Source organism: Passer domesticus, chromosome 1, assembly GCF_036417665.1.
Source record: "Passer domesticus isolate bPasDom1 chromosome 1, bPasDom1.hap1, whole genome shotgun sequence".
Taxonomy (NCBI): Eukaryota; Metazoa; Chordata; class Aves; order Passeriformes; family Passeridae; genus Passer; species Passer domesticus.
The window spans coordinates 124,673,471-124,692,479 of record NC_087474.1 but is presented as its reverse complement, the minus strand read 5'-3'; the positions used below and the strand labels follow the sequence as shown (position 1 = coordinate 124,692,479).

General features: G+C 36.6%; 1 protein-coding gene across 8 annotated transcripts in view; it reads right to left on the bottom strand.

Moving 5' to 3' along the window:
* CHD7 (chromodomain helicase DNA binding protein 7) overlaps positions 1–19,009 on the bottom strand; it is a 133,005-nt gene that overhangs the window by 15,963 nt on the left and 98,033 nt on the right. For all 8 annotated transcript variants that reach the window (XM_064387259.1, XM_064387283.1, XM_064387290.1 and 5 more), the window contains 11 exons: positions 14,355–14,531; positions 12,895–13,038; positions 10,411–10,666; positions 5,756–5,966; positions 5,082–5,277; positions 4,686–4,853; positions 3,849–4,028; positions 3,532–3,642; positions 3,231–3,436; positions 2,126–2,325; positions 1,375–1,534 (listed from right to left, as the gene is read on the bottom strand). In XM_064387259.1, coding sequence (XP_064243329.1) covers positions 1,375–1,534; positions 2,126–2,325; positions 3,231–3,436; positions 3,532–3,642; positions 3,849–4,028; positions 4,686–4,853; positions 5,082–5,277; positions 5,756–5,966; positions 10,411–10,666; positions 12,895–13,038; positions 14,355–14,531 — 2,009 coding nt within the window. The remainder of the gene's footprint in view (positions 1–1,374; positions 1,535–2,125; positions 2,326–3,230; positions 3,437–3,531; positions 3,643–3,848; positions 4,029–4,685; positions 4,854–5,081; positions 5,278–5,755; positions 5,967–10,410; positions 10,667–12,894; positions 13,039–14,354; positions 14,532–19,009) is intronic.

Sequence of the window (19,009 nt, the reverse complement as noted above, 5' to 3'; positions counted from 1 at the left end):
CAAACTGATATAGCAAGTAATGAGGACATGTTACCTGAGAGATTAAAATAATGTCACAGAAAGAATTTTATCATTTTAAGAGGATGTGAAATATAATAACAGCTCAGAAAAATCAGAAAGAGGTTTATTTGGAAGTGCACTCACTAATGTAATTCTATGAGTATCTGTTGTCATCAGCTAAGAATTAAGCTTGGTTAGCATCTGGAAATGAGCTAATAAACCCCTTAAATGCCTTTCCTCCTTCACATCACACCCCCTATTGACAGCCCACAGGTACTCTTCAAATCAATAATATCTTTCCACTGAACAGCATTAATGAGACACAATACATATTCAAACCACAAAAGTAATGATGACCTTTAAGTAACACTGCATTACAACTGCATGATATATACACAATGAAGAGTACAAATTTAAAAACAAAAACAAATATCCCAAAATCCCAAAAGCAATCAACCACATCCCCAGCTCTAAACCAAGGGTTTTTTGGGACAAGGTTCAGTGTCTATATGGGGAATATAGTAAGCAAAACTGAGATGGCATCAAAGAAAGCTGACACAAAAATAAGATATTATAAAACAAAAACCAGCAAATAAGTAAGGAAGGCTCTTAAGAGACATTCATGAAACAATAAAGCATTATATACAGTGACCTTTATCCCCAAAAGCTTTTGGTTTAATAACATGTTTAGAATTTCAAAAATCAAATCAGGACAAATCAATTCAGGTAAAAGAGTTTGGTGAGCAACTTCATGTCAAAGGAGAAAGAACAAATGTTCTGTATATGTATTACATATTATAGCCTATTTATATAGATAATTTATATATATAATATATACATAAATATTCTCTGAGGAGAGCAAGAGAGGAAGGGAGAAAATAGAATGGAGAGAAAAGATACGCCCATATATATAGGTGAACTACTACATGAAACTCCTAAAACTAAGAACTGGATATATGAGTTTAACATCTATGGAACAGAACTTTAAATATCAGTCTGAGGGACTCCACAAGAAGGTAAGAAACAAACAGCTTTTGTTTAAAGATAGCCAATTGCCAAGTGAAATAGACTTAGTGTAGGACTATAGTCTTTACTTTCTATGGTAAAAAATAACCTTATCTGATTCCATTCTTATTTAGTAAGTAGAGAACAATTTTCTTCAGAACTGTGCTGATCTGTCACAAAGAGCTTACAGAAGTATCCAGATATCTGTTAAGATGATTATCCCCAAATTAAAAAGTAATAATAGCCTTTACATCCTATTAAATGTCCCTGTGTTCTATCAAATACATCCAAACAAAGTTGTGGACCTTTCAAAAGCGTGTAGTTAAAAAAAATCCCAAACCTCTAAATGAAACATTTATTAGTACTTACTTATTACAGTGATGTTTAAGATGTTTCCTATAGCTGTCTTCTTGAAATAATACATCTGGATTACAGGTTGTGAGCCAATCAGCATCTTGCAGCATTGGCTGTGAACTCTGGGCTTTTACTTTCTTCCCTTTCCTCCCTCTGGGCACTGGTGCAGACAGACCTAGAAAACCCCCCAATATTTCTTACACAATCGGAATAGAAAAACTCTCACCCCACACAACATTACAAACATACATTTAAAGCTAAGTATTCGTTACATTAAGGGCAACACAACCACCAAAAACTGAACAGCAACATAACTCAGTACAGGAAATTACAAGTAACAAAATCAACCAAAACTTTTATGCAAATTTAGGTGTGAAGATTTCAAAAATTCAGAGTGCTAGCCAGAAAATGGTGTTATATAAATATTTCTTGTAAAAACTCTCATGAATCTAAATGGCCGTAAGGAAGCAAGTTTTCTGATTAATGGCAATTTAAAAGAGATTAAATGCAGCAGTAGGTGCCAGCAAAAAATAATGCTGGAATATTTGTTTAAAACCAATTTAAAGGAAACAGCACTGCATTCTATAAAGTGTCTGAGGGAGACTTCCCCTTTAAGTACAGACCAAGTCAAAGCCCACCTTACTCATAAAATCTGACAAGATCCTACGACATGTCAGAATGGCTATAGTTTAAACCAAATACATAGCACGACCGAAGCAATTCTTTCCTATTTACCAGCATCATTATTTGATTGTGGTAGACATACCGGAATGATTAACCAAAGCTCGAGTTTGCCCATCTGCAGTTGGAGTGATCAGATCCCAGATGAAACTTTTGATATTTTCATCCCCTTTGTAATGATTAAGACAATACACCAGGATAGTCCGGCAGATGGTTTCCACATCTTGCTCTGTTAGCTGACGTTTATAGCGCCCATGTGAGAGGATGTCAGTCCACCGACCCCAGCTATAAGAAAAATATGTTCAATACAACAGCCAGGGTACTGGTATTTTAATTTGTGACTTTCAATTTAATTCCTGGTATCAAGCAACTTGGGACCTCCTGTGTTAGTGCTAATGCATTTTGCATTTGCAGGTTATGTCAGGGAATCCAACTTCCAGCACCAAAGAGTTGCGAATGTTTATTTTACAGAACAGGCAATAAGTTCACTGCTCGTAAAGCTGCAATTGAACTACTCAAATTAATAAAGTACATATGTTTAACTCTAAAGGTCCCAGTAAGCTACAAACAGGAAACTCAACCAATTCCTACAATAATGGGATTTGAGGACCAACTCCTATTATGAACCAGAAACATATTACTAGCAACTGTTGTACACTGATTTCTAAAATAAAGACAGTCATTCTGAAGGCTGACATGTTAGAAGTCAAATATAGCTACCTGCTTGCAAAGAGATAAAATTCAAATTAGCACACTCAATGGGGAAAATATCAAGTATCTGAATTTAAGTGGTGACAAAGTCTAGATTGACTGTTGATTTCAAAACCACTTTGTTCTTTACAAATACACTATTACTCTCTTCAACACTTAGAAAAGAGAGGTTGAAACTCATTAATTCAAGAATTCTTTACACTGAGAAACCAGAAACAAATATTCTGTCATCACAAAACCACTTATCTTACCAGTGAGCTCATAGCCATCTGTGACACACTCAGATACTTTAAACTAACTAACACATATAAGTGCAATTTATATATATAGCAACCAAAACTAAATCTGACTGGCATGTATAAGCATTAAAAAGTAGGATAGTATATGGATGTGTCCAAGAAAAGGATGAGTTATTTACTATATGTAATTTATTTTCAGATCTTTAGCTAGAAGTAGTATATTCTATTGGCATATCTTACCCATAAACCAACAAATTCTTCTCCACCCTGAAACATTCACTTCTTGCATAACCTTGTGATTTGTCCTGAGGCCTACGGGGCTTTGTGCTAGGCTTTTCCTCAGAATCGCTTTCCAGGTCTGAAAACTCCATCAGCTCATCCTCTTTGACTGCACTGTAGAGTCTGGTCTGCTTCCTTACTCTTGGTGTATCAATAACTAGGTTGTTCTAAAATGATAGGGAAAATGTATAAATTTAGGAGGGGGAGGGAGGGTGCAGGAAATCTTAAATTTAATTGTACTAGAAAGAGTCATAAAGCTTACCCTTCCATTTAGAGCATCAATATCCAGCTCAGCTTTCTTTGCCCACTTTTGCCAGAAATTAGGGTCATCCAAAGAAATATCTGTCCTGTTCCCAGATGCAACAAAACTAGCCTAGTAAAAGTAAAAACACATGGACTGATTTCTTAACTGTGTGCTATGAAGAATACCTGGTTTTCACCAGCAAATACAATTCTTAGGAAGAGGTAGTATCAAGAAAGAAATACACTAAAAATTAAATTGACACAGAAGGCAATTTAATATACTTCCACCAATTCTGGTCACATTTAATTCATTTTCCTCTGAATGTTAATGCATACCTTTGCAAATGTTGAGCCTTTTCCTTCAGATTCAATAGTAATTGTGTGTGTTCGCCTTAAGAGAATCTGATCAATATCCTCTTCACAAAACTTAGACCCTTCATCTTCCTCATCCATCAGAGCACCATATGCCCCTTTTCGAAGAAGATCTTCTATTTCTTTTTTAGACAGCTGTTGCACCTGTAACACATAAGACCGGTTATGGTTTTGGGTTTTTCTGACACCAGCCAATGTGCTCATCTGACAGCACAATCAGATGGATCATCCTTGCATTTGGCATTTTAAGAACAGAAACTCTACAATAATGTAGTGGTGGTCAATTAAACATTTGTGCTGAAATCACCTTTTAAAGAAGAATATAAACAACGAAGTTCTCAGGGTGAAGTTATGTGAGTGGTTTAAACGATTTAATAATTCATTGTCACTCAATCCCTTTAGCTTTGATGACTGCTAAACTCCTCCTGGGAGCAGATTTAACTTACTAACCTGACAAAAAAGCTAAAGCAAAGTTAGTCCCAAAGCAAAAAGGCTACACCAGTAAAAGCTAACTAGAAGAACTCCCTAAAGTGCCAGGATCAACATAATGTAAAGGGTGGAATGATGAGAAAGGATCAGGATTGAAGGAACATGACTCCACTTGCCCCCTTTTGGCAATAAGTGAGCCATTAGATAGGCTGAGCCAGTTCATGTAGCCAATGCCCTTATTTAACCTGACTAAACTATCAGCCACACTCCATCTGAAAACCACTGTTCTTCAGCTAGAACACAAACAGGCAAGCAAAGTGTAACATACTTATAGCATTTGTTGATAATGCACCTTAAAAAACTATTCCTTACCCCATTTGTGGCATTTTCTCTTCCACTCATAGATTGTAGCACAGCCTTATCAAGGCCCAGCTTCAGGCTAGCTTTGTCAAACATTTCCCTTTCATAAGAATTCCTTGTTATCAACCTGTAAATTTTCACTGATTTGCTCTGCCCTATTCTGTGACATCGTGCTTGAGCCTGAAGAAACAAAGGCAGATATTCAATTACAGGTTACAAACAGAAGAAAAGAATTTGAAATAACTAATGCAGAGAACCTACTTTAAAAGGTTTTTTTCAATATAAATAATATTGATTATGTTTTCAAGAGAGCAACAACAGATAATTTCTCTTGTTAGGTAAATAAAATTTTACAGTAAAAAAGCAAAGAAAAATGTTCAATTTCAAAATCATCTCTTGTAATATTACCTGGAGGTCATTTTGGGGATTCCAGTCTGAATCAAAAATGATGCAGGTATCAGCAGCAGTAAGATTAATGCCCAAACCTCCTGCCCTTGTACACAGCAGGAAAACAAACCTATCAGAATCAGGTCTTGAAAACCTGTCAATAGCTGCCTGACGCAAGTTGCCTCTCACTCGACCATCAATTCGTTCGTATGGGTACCTGAAAAAGAGATGCATTATAGGGATTGCTTTACTGCAATGGCTCTGCTTCTTTAAAAGAATATGCAATTAAAAATGACAAAGACAAATATGCTTCTATGGGGTTAGAAGAACTACAACAAACTAAGAGACTATCTTCATCAGAAAAGACATACTACTTTGTCTCTCTCCTTAGTAAAGAACAGACTTTCACTCCAAGGAATTGGATAAAAATTTAGGCCAGAACGAAAGAACTCTAGAGCCACCAAAACATTTAACTGAGAGGTTTAAAGCTCTCCACATCAGGTCATTTTATATTCACTCAAAAGAAAAGGTTCAGTGCTTGCAACCTCCAGGTTTGGTCTTTCCCTTAGTCAAATCACTATAGAAAACACTGTTTTAATTTCTTCCCTTTCTATATGGATTACTCACAGGTTAAATGCAGTGGTCACTGAGGAAGGCACAGTTTATTTATAATTGTATTATATTGTTGCTCTCACCGTCTTTGAATGAGGTAGTCTTCCAGTATGTCCAAGCAGCGCACCATCTGGGAAAAGATAAGCACCCTGTGGCCACCAGCCTTCAGTTTTGGCAGCAGCTTGTCAATCAGTACGAGCTTGCCAGCAGCCTGGATCATTGCCTGGAGCTGAAAATCTGGAGAGTCGGCATTGTGTGTTTCTTTAAACTCTTCCAAAATTTTCTCTTCAGCACCTGCAAAGATTGGACAGCAATACATGAACACTGCAAAGGGTTTTATTAATAAACAATGAGCTTGCCTTCAATACCCTATAGAAACTGCAGGAATGTTTTAAGCACTATGTGAACAAACATTTATAAAAAATATTAAGCTTAAATTTGAAGCAAACATATACACAAATACAGCATAAATAAAAAATAACTCTGAGAATTCATTTCTTTCCTCTTTTCAGCAACACTAAACTCTTTCCTCAATAAATTCATAGAACTCTTGACACATATAATTCAATGAAAAAAATATGAAAAAATTAAACATATTTCAACTGATAAAATGGATTTTTTCGTTTTAAAAATGTAACATGAAAGAAAACAATGTCTTGTTTTTACAGGAAAATACAAGGGACACAAGTCATATTTAACATCTACTTCTAAAATCAGCCTTAAACAGCCACATGACCTGAACCTGCTCCTTTCATTATTAATTTTAAAATAAAAATCCAAACAAAAAACAGGGGGAGAAGCAGCTATGAAATTAGTATTTTACCTGCTATTTAGTTTTCTCTTACTGAATGTATTTTTTTTGGTTCAGTTTGATGAAGCTATCCAACATATTTATTCTTTCCAGCATTAGTCAAAAGTTCTCTCATGCCACTCGCTTTGCCTATGAATGATATGCACAGCAGAAACTATTTTCTGGTTCTGCTTAATATTGCAAGACCAAGTTCAACCTTTCTCTTCAACCTCTCCTATGCTTTTATTCCATTTTTATGTCACTTCTACCAAGTGGGCAATTCCAAAAACTATCAGATTGCCAATCTTGGCATACAAAATGCTAGAAATTTTTGTTCTAAGCTTATTTTACTTCCCAAGTAGCCCCCTTTTTGAGCCATCCTTTTTTCCCCTCTGCTTTTTTTTTTTTTTTGCAACAAAATGTAGTTTATAAAATATTTCTCGTTCGTCTAATATTCAGCTTCAATACAGCTTTTGAGTAGCACAAGGCAAGATGGAAGGGCTGGGGGGAGGGTGAAGAACAGCTTACTGCCAGGCTTCTGCTGAGCATCCCTCTCTCAAATCCCAGCTCTAAGGAGATGCCTGTAAACAAACACGGAAACGTGCCCTCCCTGTGCGATGGCTGGTTCAGTGCCTGAAGCAGCTCCCACCCGGGGCAGGCTGCCTGACAGCCCCGTGCTGCTCCGTGCGCTTTTACAGAACCCCGCGGACTCAAGATGTGACCGCGCTTCAAGATAATTTTACATCCCTGGATTTTCCTGACCCAGACTCCCTGAATCACCCTAAGGGTTTGCACATAAGAAAAGTAAGCCCAAATGAAACGAGTGTAAGCAGACACTCAAAGTTCCCTTCAATCATAACACCGCCCTTCTTTGTAAAACAGGCAGAATTTTGGGCGGTAAATCTCCGATTCTCTACTGAACTTTGGCAACCCCAGGATACAGCAGGCTGTCAAGCAGTTCCTCTACAGTAATTTCAGTCATCTTTCCAGGTTACAGCAATTATTTCTGACTCAACTGTGATATCCAGATTTAAGTTTCACTACTGTGAAGCAACCTAATATGCAAGAACAGCATCTGTAAAAGCAAACCACGCCACAAGAAACTCACAATCTGGTCCATTGAATGGTGAATTTACAGTATCAGAGCTTGGTCTCAGCAAGACCCAAATCCACTACAGATAACACCAAAAATCGGTTCTTTCAATAACTCTTCCTAGCTAAATCATGTAGAAGACCATCTTTTTTTTTAAAAATTTCTACTTCAATTGCAATTACGTCATGTCCGTTGAGCAGCCTGTAACCCAGAAGTTAATTGATGAAGTACTTGCAGGTCTGTACAATTACTTCCTATTCTAGCTGATATTTAGCAGGGAATGAAAGGAAGGTATTTGAATGTGTGGTTGGTCAACCAGGGAAACCTCCACTTCTACTCTTCATTAGGAGAGGCTTCCAGGGATCAAGAGGGCAAAACAAACAGAGTAAGGAGCCTTTCTTGTGGTCAGCACTAAGATGTGTAAGTACAGAGGCATTCCCCACTGCTGGTTCTTGGAGATAGAGAGAGGAACAACGTATAAATACTTGAGAATGGTTGCTATGGAGAAAACAAGGAATCCAGCCCTAAGAAAAATGACAGACAATGCTTTACCCAAGTTGGCTGGAGAATACCCAACATGCTGTAACTACCTCTAGAAGCCTACTCCGAGTCTCAGCAGAACACATCTATCAATCATGAAAGAAACAAAAACCCCACTTTACATTCAACTCCTACCACACTACTTCCATCATATAGCCTTAACTGAAGTTATATACAAGACTGGCTTGCAACTCTTACACAATACAAAACACATTCAAATACAAATGCTTGCTCACAAACCCCACAAACTGGGAAGAAAACGAGGATTCGGACACTTTTTTAAAAGCAGTTAAGCTTAGAAAACAGAACTTGTTACTGCAAGAAATCATTCATCAGGAGAGTACTATGCAACCGTAAGTACTCACACTGCAAAAACTCTGAGCAGAAATAAAATAAACTTGTGCCATTACACTAACTACAAAGTTGTTAAATATCAATCAACAAAATAAAACCTTGGGCTCAAATGATTACCAGCATGTAGGAGTATTTTCTGTCCTAGAACTACAAAGGATGTATTTGTTTAATTCCACCTCCACACTAAAACATCAGGATTTCTTTTTCCCCTCAAATCTGAAGGCTCAACCCACCTGTCATGTTGCTGAATGATACCAAGCAAGTCCCAAGGTTCCAAACATCACAAAAATGTTTGATAAAGGCAAATGCATTCAAGAGACAAACCCACCTCCCTTTATAAAGATTAAGATACAGTAATCAAAAAATATTTGAGTTTTTCTAAATTAACACCTGAACTGTATCAGTCTCTTAATTATATTAAGTGATACAAGACTTCTGAGGAAAAAAAAAAAAATCACTGCTGTAGGCAACATTGTAATCACTGCTCATAAACTCTATTTGACAAAACAAAGTAGCAGCAAAATATTCTTTTTTTTTCTTTCCACAAACATGAAATAAGGAAAAATAATAGCAAGGTTAAAAACTAGCTGAAAGCCAAGAATCATAAATTCAGACACCCATAACCTGAACAGCCTAAACTATTCTGATAAACTCATTTATACAATGGATTAACTTAAGCCAAAAAATCAGGTAAAAAAACCCAACAAACCCTGCACCAGAACCACAAATCTACTTTACTGTATGTCATATGAGTTTAGAAACTGAACAGCCACCAGCATGGACAACTTGAAGTCCTTTGCAGTAAACCTATATTATGTCTTTGGAATAATTACTTGTGCATGAAATGTAATTAGATGTAATTTCATGAATCAGTTTAAGCATTTCCCCCCCCATTTAAACAGAAAGTGTCAAGGAAAGAAACTTAAGTATTGCAATATGGAAGTCATACAATAAAAAACATAAAAACACATATGACTTTGGAACAAAAGAGTCTTTCATCACGAAGCCTATAACCAGCATAAACCAACCATAAATCACATCTAGTAAGAAACAGGAGTTGGGAAACAAGAAACTAGTAGAATGCAACCCTGTATGGAGGTGTTACACCCTCAAAGGGAAGAACTGACCAGCACATACAAGTTTAGCATTCTTCAGACAGAGCTGGCTGGTTCATCACAGGGTTGGTCACTGCAATAGCCTCCTCAGAGTACTGGTCATGGCACCACAAATAGAGTTCAAGGGCCATCTGGTCCTTAAGTGATATGATTCAGTTTTAGGTAGTTCTGCAAGGAGCAGAGAGTTGGCCTCAATAATCCCTATGGCTATAATAATCCCTATCCCTTTCAACTTAAGATATTTTATGATTCCATACTACTTGCCAAAGATAATCCTGATCCAAAACCAATACCATCACACAGAAAACGTCACTGAAGTCTAATATGACATTCACCCTAATCCTTCCCTTACTAGTCAAATTAAGAAAAGTAACTGACAACAGGTGGTCATAAAAGCAGACTTGATCACAATTTCTTACTCTGAAACTTCAATTCAGAAATTTTAAGTTACTGCCTTATGATGTCTGACAGCAAGAAAGCAAGTAGCAGCTAACTGTAAGTGAAGAAAAAAACACCACATTCACACCAGCATCCAACAACCTGCATGATAACTGAAGCCTTGTTTGTCACAAATTATAGAAAGGAAAACTTTATAACACCAACATTAACTCAGTCAGGGATAAGTCTGTCAGGAAGCCTTGGAAAAAAGCAGCACAGAAAAAAAGCAGCTGCAACAGCAGCGCTGTCCTGTCTACCAGATATCCATACCTATGAAAATCTAAAACATTATCTCACTTTTCTACTTAAAATAAATGAATAAATAGAAAGACATACTAAAATAGAATTTATACTTCGTGAACATTTTCATAACCATTTTTCAAATGAGGAGAAAAGTAGGCAGCCTACCATTAATAAGGTATGGATGATTGCAGCATTTTCTTAGTTCCATCATAGTGTTTAAAAGATTAGGTACATTTGCCTGACCTCCGCCCTTGGAAAGAAATGTGAAATTCTTTTCAAGAATAGCACGATAGTATTTCTTCTGAATATTTGTCAGCTCAACTTCAATGATGGTTTCCTCTTTGGGGGCCAGGTTCTTTTCCACATCCTCCTTGAGACGTCTCAGCATCATCGGCTTCAAAATAGCTTGCAGTTTTTGCACCTGGAAAACAGATGTTTAATAAAATAACTGAATTAAAACTGCTAGAAATCAAATATTCATTTTTCAATTTCCTTAATTCTAAAAACCTTGTTTTCCACCTCAAATGCCAAGTAGAGAGAATTGTAAAAAATCTTTCCTCAGTGATTCAGCAGCAAGTTCTTCTTGTTAACTCAGTGACACACACATTTCTAAAGTCTATTTTTGGTGTGTAGCCCTTCTGTTTATTGATGTCTGTTATTAAATAGATCTCAGAATTATCCTTCGAGACATAGACAGTACTGCACACAAATCATGCAAAGTAACCCTTTGTTAAATTAGCAAATCTGACACTTTTAAGATAACTTTTGCAGTTATCTTAAAATTACTGATCTAATTACTAATTCTAATTATTAATCAGTATTTAATGCTATTTTCCCACTTTAAGTATCTGCTTCTAATTATTTTCTTAGTTCCCTAGTTTTGACATTCTCTGAAGTAGAAAACTATTTAGAACTGGTCTAAAAACAAAAACACTGTATTTCTGCTACCACTTATGACGCTGATAATTTTTAGTGTCCCCAGGTTTTGTGGAATATTAAGACACATACTAAAGGGTGGGAGGGGCAAAAAAGAAAATGTCAGTTTTCCTAAAAAAAAAAGGTTAAATTTAAGTTTTTGTAAAGTGTCTTACACAAAAAGCTCAAATGTATTCCATATTTAAAAAAAATCCAAAACACCTGGCATTTAGGTTGTTTTAGGCCATGCTTCAAAGTACAAACCATCTCAGTGCTGAAGAGCTAATAATTCACCCTGAAATTGGTCATCATCTCCTGATGCAGAGCGGCACAGCAGAAACATGAACAAAAGACACTTTCTTCTGAATTTACATTATTCCCTTAATAATAAAGCAACTTCAGAACAAAAAAAGGTAATTAGCACAGAGAGATGAACACTTGAGAAAATATACGGAATATGACTGCAAGGAATGAAGAGGAAACCCCAAGCCACATAACCTGTCCCAACACTTGAAAGACAAAGCCAATTCCAAAACATCTGAGTGTCAACAGATAAAGAAGTTCTCCTGAACTTGTTGAACCAATCTAATTCTGATGATAGCCAATGGCATTATTTTAGTAATAGTTCCATGTATGGATTCACAAGCTTCCAGTCATTTTGAGCTGGCCATACAAAAGCTACATTGAGAGTTAGGATATATTAGCTCCAGTTCAAACACTTCTTTAACAGGACTGCACAGCTTCTACGTCAGAGCTGGCTCACTTTCAGCCAGGTCAGTGTGCATTCTGACTGACATGTAATAGCATGCACAACCTATGGAAACATATCCTATCTTTCCAGAAGGCCAGGGGCTAGAGGAAGAGCTATTTTGTAATTTAGACTGTGATGTGTGAAAGAGTTGTTTTCAAAGAAAGTCAGCAAATTCAAGTGGTCAAAAGTTGAAAGCTATCAAAAACTGAATTTTCAGACAGAGCCAACAAAGTTACATACAAAAATACGTGCAGTTATTACCACAGGAAGCAAAGGGCCAAATTAAGATGCCATGCTTCAGTTAACTCCTAATATTAAGGTGGTTTGGCCTTTTAAAACATTTTGATACATACAAAGAAACATTTTATATTTAAGATATAAAACATGTTGCACATAGGCTCTTTCATCTTGTATCGATTTATGCATTTCTTCTCTTGGACAGCTTGAGGAATCTATTTCTGAGTAAGAAGAAACCTCCCTCCATTAGGTTACTTCTTGTTAAACTGGGTGTCTAGTATGTTCCTGTTTGCGCTTAAGTCACTGAGAAAACTTTCCGATGTTAATTCCACAGAAGTTACAGGGAGAGTCCCTTCACTCTGATGCTTAAGGAAGAATGTCAACTGACAAGTTAATTGTCATAGAAATATTTTCATCCAGAAACCATTACAAGACATCCCACCTCTATTTTTAAACAACATTTTAATAAAGGGGATGTCTTCCTGTTTCTGCAAGACCAGTGGACAAAGGACTAAAAAAAAATCCCCCCAGAACAGTGAAAAGGCAAAGAGGCAGAATTACTTTTGACCAAAAGCAAAAAACTCTCAACTAAATGAAAATAAAGAAAGAAAAAAAAAAAAGGTGGGGGGGATAAACTCACCAAGGTATTCCAGGAAACAAATAGGTATTATTTTAAAAAGCAAATAATGAAGTTCAAATACAATAAAATGGATAAATTCACAATTAAGTGTGCAAGATAAGTTTACCTGCTCTTCAGTTTTAAGATCCCCAAATTCTTGCATGAATGTGGTTTCTGATGGAAAGCGACCTGGTTCCAAGAAGTGAAGCAAGCTAAACAGCTCTTCTACTGTATTTTGCAAAGGGGTTCCAGTAAGCAGCACTTTATGCTCCTGAAAGGTTAAGAAACAGTTGCCTAGGAATACATCACCTTAATTTCTAATGGAAAAATACATAAAATTCCTTCCCCTTGTCACCTTTGCTTCCTCTCCTCTCCCCCAGCTACTTACACAAAACTCTTCTCAGGACATTTCTAACTGGTATTCTGGTGTTCCTTCAGTGATAGCCCAGAAAAACACTTCACTACTTAAGCAGCTTCTAAAGTCCTCCCAGATACAAGAACAGATTTTACCAGTCCACAATGTCCCCATCTCTTTCACAAGTACAATGAACTTTAGATGGCAAAGTAACAGTTGAAGCTATCCCATCATTTCCAGTAAAAATTCATTTATTTACCACACCTCCAACTGACCTCAGTGCACTGATCTCCTTAGGCCTGGAGATCAACACAGCATCTAAAAGGAAACCTAAAGCAGGGTTCTACCTTCCTACTACATGCTAAAGAGCATGAGTAGCATAGACAAAAGTAGCATAATGCTTTAGAGAAGGAGCCCAGACAGGTTCAGCAACTAGCCCAGAGCCAGACATAAATTTAGCAACGTAACAAGAACTAATGGGAAAAGTCCCATATCTTTAACTGTAGTCTGTAAGACTATAAGCACTGCTTTCCTCTAACAGCAACCACAATAAGAAAAACAAAAGGTACACAGCATTTTTAAAAACCAAATTATGGGTATTAGCTTAGCATGACTGCATTGTTCTCAGATTTTAAAAGAATATTCTGCCCCACATGAAGTAATTATTGTGTCTTTTAAGTGGTAAATATCTTCATAATATCTTATTTTTCTCTGTGAGTTTAATGCACCTATTTTGTACACATAACATAATACATATTTATGTAAGCATCAGAAACCAACTCACTTGCCCTTCCTTAGTCAATATGAAAGAACATCCTTATGGCCAAACAACAAATTAACACTAGAGCTGATATTAATGCAGAGCAGTTTAACTCTCAGAGCCAAACTGGGCCACCTGACCACATTAAATAAATGTCTAAGTGAAGAAGTGGCTATGGATTCAGTCACATGAAGGGAGAGAAAGGAAAGAATAAATTTATGTCTTAGGAGAATCCACATTATTCTACATCTAAATCAATAAAAAATCTTATTAAATATCAGCACTCGAAAACTGAAGGTATGCATATGTTTCCAGGTATTTTATATTTTCTCATATTATACATTCTCTTATTCTTCTTAACACCTGATGATTTACTTGAGAAAAAACCCTTTCATTTTACTTTTTGATTAAACCATAAATCAGAAATAATAAAACTACAGAAGACTCAAAGATAAGAGAAATTCACACTGACCAGATCCATCATCTTGAGTCCTTCCAAAAGCTTACAGTTCCTGTTTTTCAGCCTGTGGGCCTCATCAATGACCACGCAACGCCATGGAATGTTACGCAGCTCTGGGCAGTCAGTCAAGATCATTTCAAATGTTGTGATAATGGCATGGAACTTGTAGGACCCCTTTATCACACGACCCTAAAAGAACAGCAAATGTTAAAAGTAAACTCCCTGGCAAAGAAAGGAAGCAATTTGTTTCACCTTCAATTTTTAAAAAATACAAAACAGTACAATGGACAAGACATTTAAAGCAAATTAAGTCATAAAGCTCCTGTCTAAATGGGGAAATACAATTCTGTGAGCTTGCTATTGGCCTCATGATAACTGTTTTTAATCCTGTAAATAGGCCCACAGAATCACTGCACATTGATTACCAAGAAGTTATACAAGTATTCAGCTGTAATTCATATGGATTATACTAATGCCTTGAGGCATTAACGTATTGCTGCAATATTGAAATAAGGTTTTCAGACTTCATCAAGAGAATTCTCTTTTTACTTGAATTGAAGGTACATGAAGGTCCTCCCGAACAATCCAAATACAGCAAAAGTGCATTAAGGTTTCCTTTTTATGACATTCAAAGACAGAATGTTGTGCTGACTGTTATAATATTTTTTCCCCCAGCAGACACTCTGAATTCAAAACACCTACAGTTCATAGAATGGCTTGGATTAGAAGGGACCTTGAAGACCATCCAGTTCCAACACCCCTGCCATGAGCAGGGATGCCTTCCACTAGACCAGGCTGCTCAAAGCTCTGTTCCCTCTGGCCTTGAACACTTCCAGGGATGGGGAATCTACAACAACTCTAATGAACAGCTTTGGCAGAAGCAAATATCTGAACTTTTAAATGGAGAATGTATCTCTGCATATAGTTCCATAATACTTTTGTAAGTCTGTATTAAGCAAAGTTCAACAGGACAATTAACTTGATGTCTGACAGAATATTCACTGGTTCATTAGTTCAGACTTATTTTCAGCACTGATATAAAGGCTGTTTAAAAAAAACCAACCCTGAATAAACTTTATTCAGAAGCATGAAATGAGCATCTTTCTGACATTATGTTATGCTTCTTCCCAATGTTGTTCAAAGAAAAATGAAATTTGGTAGCTCCAGTGTCACTGGGTCTGTGCAGAAAAACTGTCTCTGTAAGGATGAGCATTACACAAGTTCAAAGCTATTCCATATTTTCAAAGGACTCTGTCATGGGTTGTATACTGAATACATTTCAAAAGAAACATATATTTTACAGTAAGGTGACCATTTCTTCCCTTAGACCTGTGCAAGACTGAATCCTTTTATAAGTGATCTGCACACAGTCCTCTCCAAACCGTGGGGATCAGAACTGGCTACTGACTCAATGAAATGATTGATACCTGATATCCTGAACTCAGCATTAAATCTGCCTACTCAAATCAAGAACATTTCAGAGAGAGTAATGACCTACTCAACAATGCTTTCTTGTGGCATAGTCCAGAAATATTTATCTTGTTAGGGGCAAAAAAGAAGCTGTTACTTAACAAACAGCAGATGAAGATACACTAAGTGGGCAGCTTTGAGAGCCAGCAAACTGAAATGTTGTAACCTTTCCACGAGCCAAGTAAATTTCCATCACAAACCAAGTCAGCTCTGTTGCCATTCTCGGTCATTAGCTGTATTTGGCACATATAGGTTTTGTAATCTTAAAGTGGAACTCCTTCTCAGAGGGGACAATACAGAAAAAGCACATGGTTTGTTTGATATTCCAACCAGGGAAGAGCCTTTAGGAAGACCTTTCAGTTATGTTGCTCAAGAACACCAGAACACACTTCTCTATGCGAACCTCAGAGCAGAATGTCTCTGATAACACCATGTCCTTACTGTTGAAGTCACACCACTGCAGAAACTTGTTCTATTATTGACTACTCTTTAGCATTTCACAACAACTTGACTCAGGTAACTGGGGCTGACTCTGAAAAATCACACCACTGCAGATGGGGTAGGTGTCTCTTATGATGTTCTCTGTTGTTATTGCCCTTCAAAAGCCACTCACGCTTTCTCAATCGTCTTTTTGAGAAAGAGCTCAGATCAAGAAGCCTCTTTTCATATTAAGACCTAAAAAGCCAAAGATGCCTGATGTCTGGGTTGATGTGTCTGGCAAGGGAACTACAAATGATGCTGCTAAATCACGTCTTCTTTCACTCCCTTTTTGTCTCCCATCCTATTCCCAGTGATAGTACTTCGGAGAATGCCAGAGTGAACACTACATGGGCACTCTTTTCTCAGAACATGAAGAGACTTTTTCCCTGTAATTTGGTTTCTACCATGTGTTACACAGCTGACACTCTTACAGAGAATGGAACATAGAAGGTGATTTTGTGACACATCTAAGTTAGCTGCCACCAAAAGGATGAGTTCTCTTCATTTCTCCTTTATCCCTAAATGCCATAATTGTCTGATTCAACTCTTAACAGGGAGCAAAGCCAGCAGAAAATCATTAATTTTTCTGTGCCATGAGTGCTTTGTCATTACTCACTATGGGGTAAAATGACTGTCATGCTCACGGCAAAAATTGAGTTAAGAATATGGCAATGGAGGAACAAAACTTTCTGCTGCATCTTGCTGTAAATCCTTTCAGTTACCTTTAGATCAATGAAACAACATTGCCAAAATAACTAAGAATCTGCACAGTAAGTGGGATTTTTCAGATGACATTCCTTCAGGATTCATGCTAAGTAACTGCTAAGGGGAAGAACATGCTGAGAACAAGCACCACTCAAATAGCAAACAAATATGATTTTTAACACAAGAAACAGTTCAGCAGAGACAGTATTTGTAAAAACTCAATTTTTTAAATCATATAAAATATCAATCTCTGCTAAGAAATTATTTTAAAATCAGAAAAACTGATTTCAATCCCACTTCATTTGTGTATTATGCATCTAGGTAAGAAGCTAAATGTGAGAATTATCATAAAGAATACTAGAGATTAATAGAATGGCCTGGATTGTAACTTTAAGATCATCTAGTTCCAGCACTCCTGCTGTGGACTGGGACATACACAACTTCTCTAGGCCACTAGACCTTAATGAAGCAACTGCTACTCAAATCTTCAACAAACACGAATATGATTTTCATTTGAAAGTTTCTTTGAAAAATTGCTGATAAAACTGGCACTTTCTAGACCACACAGCTGTAACTTCTAACTAATATAAATTACTATGTGTTTCTCTACCATATTTAAATACATAATTCTATTTCTGTTTGCCCTAATGGCATGTCATGTCATAATCATCATCTTCAAAACACTTTTTTACCTGTAAAAGCATATTTTCTATCTTGCAATCTCTCCCATAGCTTTGCTCTAAGACTCTGTTTTTTCAACACATTTTGAGGACATGAAGTAAGAACTAAGCAGAACTGGACAACTCATCACATCACTGATAAAGAGGAGAATGCTGTAGCTTTTCTCATCTTTATATTAATGATTTGTTTCTTCCCATACACTTGCACTATTCTAGCCCTTTTAAGCAGTGTGTCACAGTATGAACTCATGTTTAGCTATTCATGTGCCATGACTAAAAAGGATCTGCCTTTGTCTCACAGCCTTCCCAGAGCTGAGATCTCCCTATGGTAAGAATCATCTTCATTCCTTGTCCACAGACAGTCCTGTATTTAGCTATTCTGAGTATTGCTAGATTGGATCCCAATTTATTAATACAGCTTACTCTGTATCCATAAACTGTCTTAATCATTTACCACTCTCCACATCTTTGTGTCATTTGAAAACTTCCTCAGTAATGATTTTATGTTTTCTTTCAGGTCATTGCTAAGTTATGTAGCTCATGGACATGAACCAATCCCTGAAGAACTATGCTGGAAATGCAAATCACTTCTCATTAACAATTACATCAAGAAATATCAACTGGCCAGTTTTAAATCCACTTAATGTGTGCTACATTGATTTTATATCCTTCTAGTTTATTAATCAAAATGTCCAGTGGCATAAAATGAAATGTTTTAAAGAAAATCTAAATGTATGAATTTACCACTATCACTTTTTAAAGCTCAGTTGAATATAGTACTCCACAGGTTGAACTTCTACCCTTTTTCTCTCTTATGTGAGGCAGATTTTATTGTTCTGCAATAACATTCAATGTATGCACGTTTTATTTTCCCCCAATTCTGTTTACTCTGGAAAAAACATGCACTTAGGAGTAGGGATCTGCTGCTCTTCTTAGCTTCTGTATTCCAAATAATTTTCTGTTTCTACCCCTAGTCATTTCTGCTTTCCTTCACTCACAACTATTCAACCTAAGTGCAGTAACACGCATTCAAAATATATCTGACTTACAAAATTTGATAAAGAGGCATTGACAAGTTTAATTTCTGCAAGCAGGTCTTTCCTGGAATGGTAGGCAAAGATTGATTTTTAAGCTTAGTTCCACTTAAAGGAGTTTCTCCATTAAGAACCTCTTCTGCCAGCTCCCCTCAGAAACACAAAATAACAAAAACCATGCATGAAAGAATGAAACTCTAAACAAAAGTTGCACCATTTCATGGTGCCCCTTTATTCCCAGAGAGATACTGGCCACTATTAAAAAGCATTCTTAATATATGCATCTCTATTTCTAACT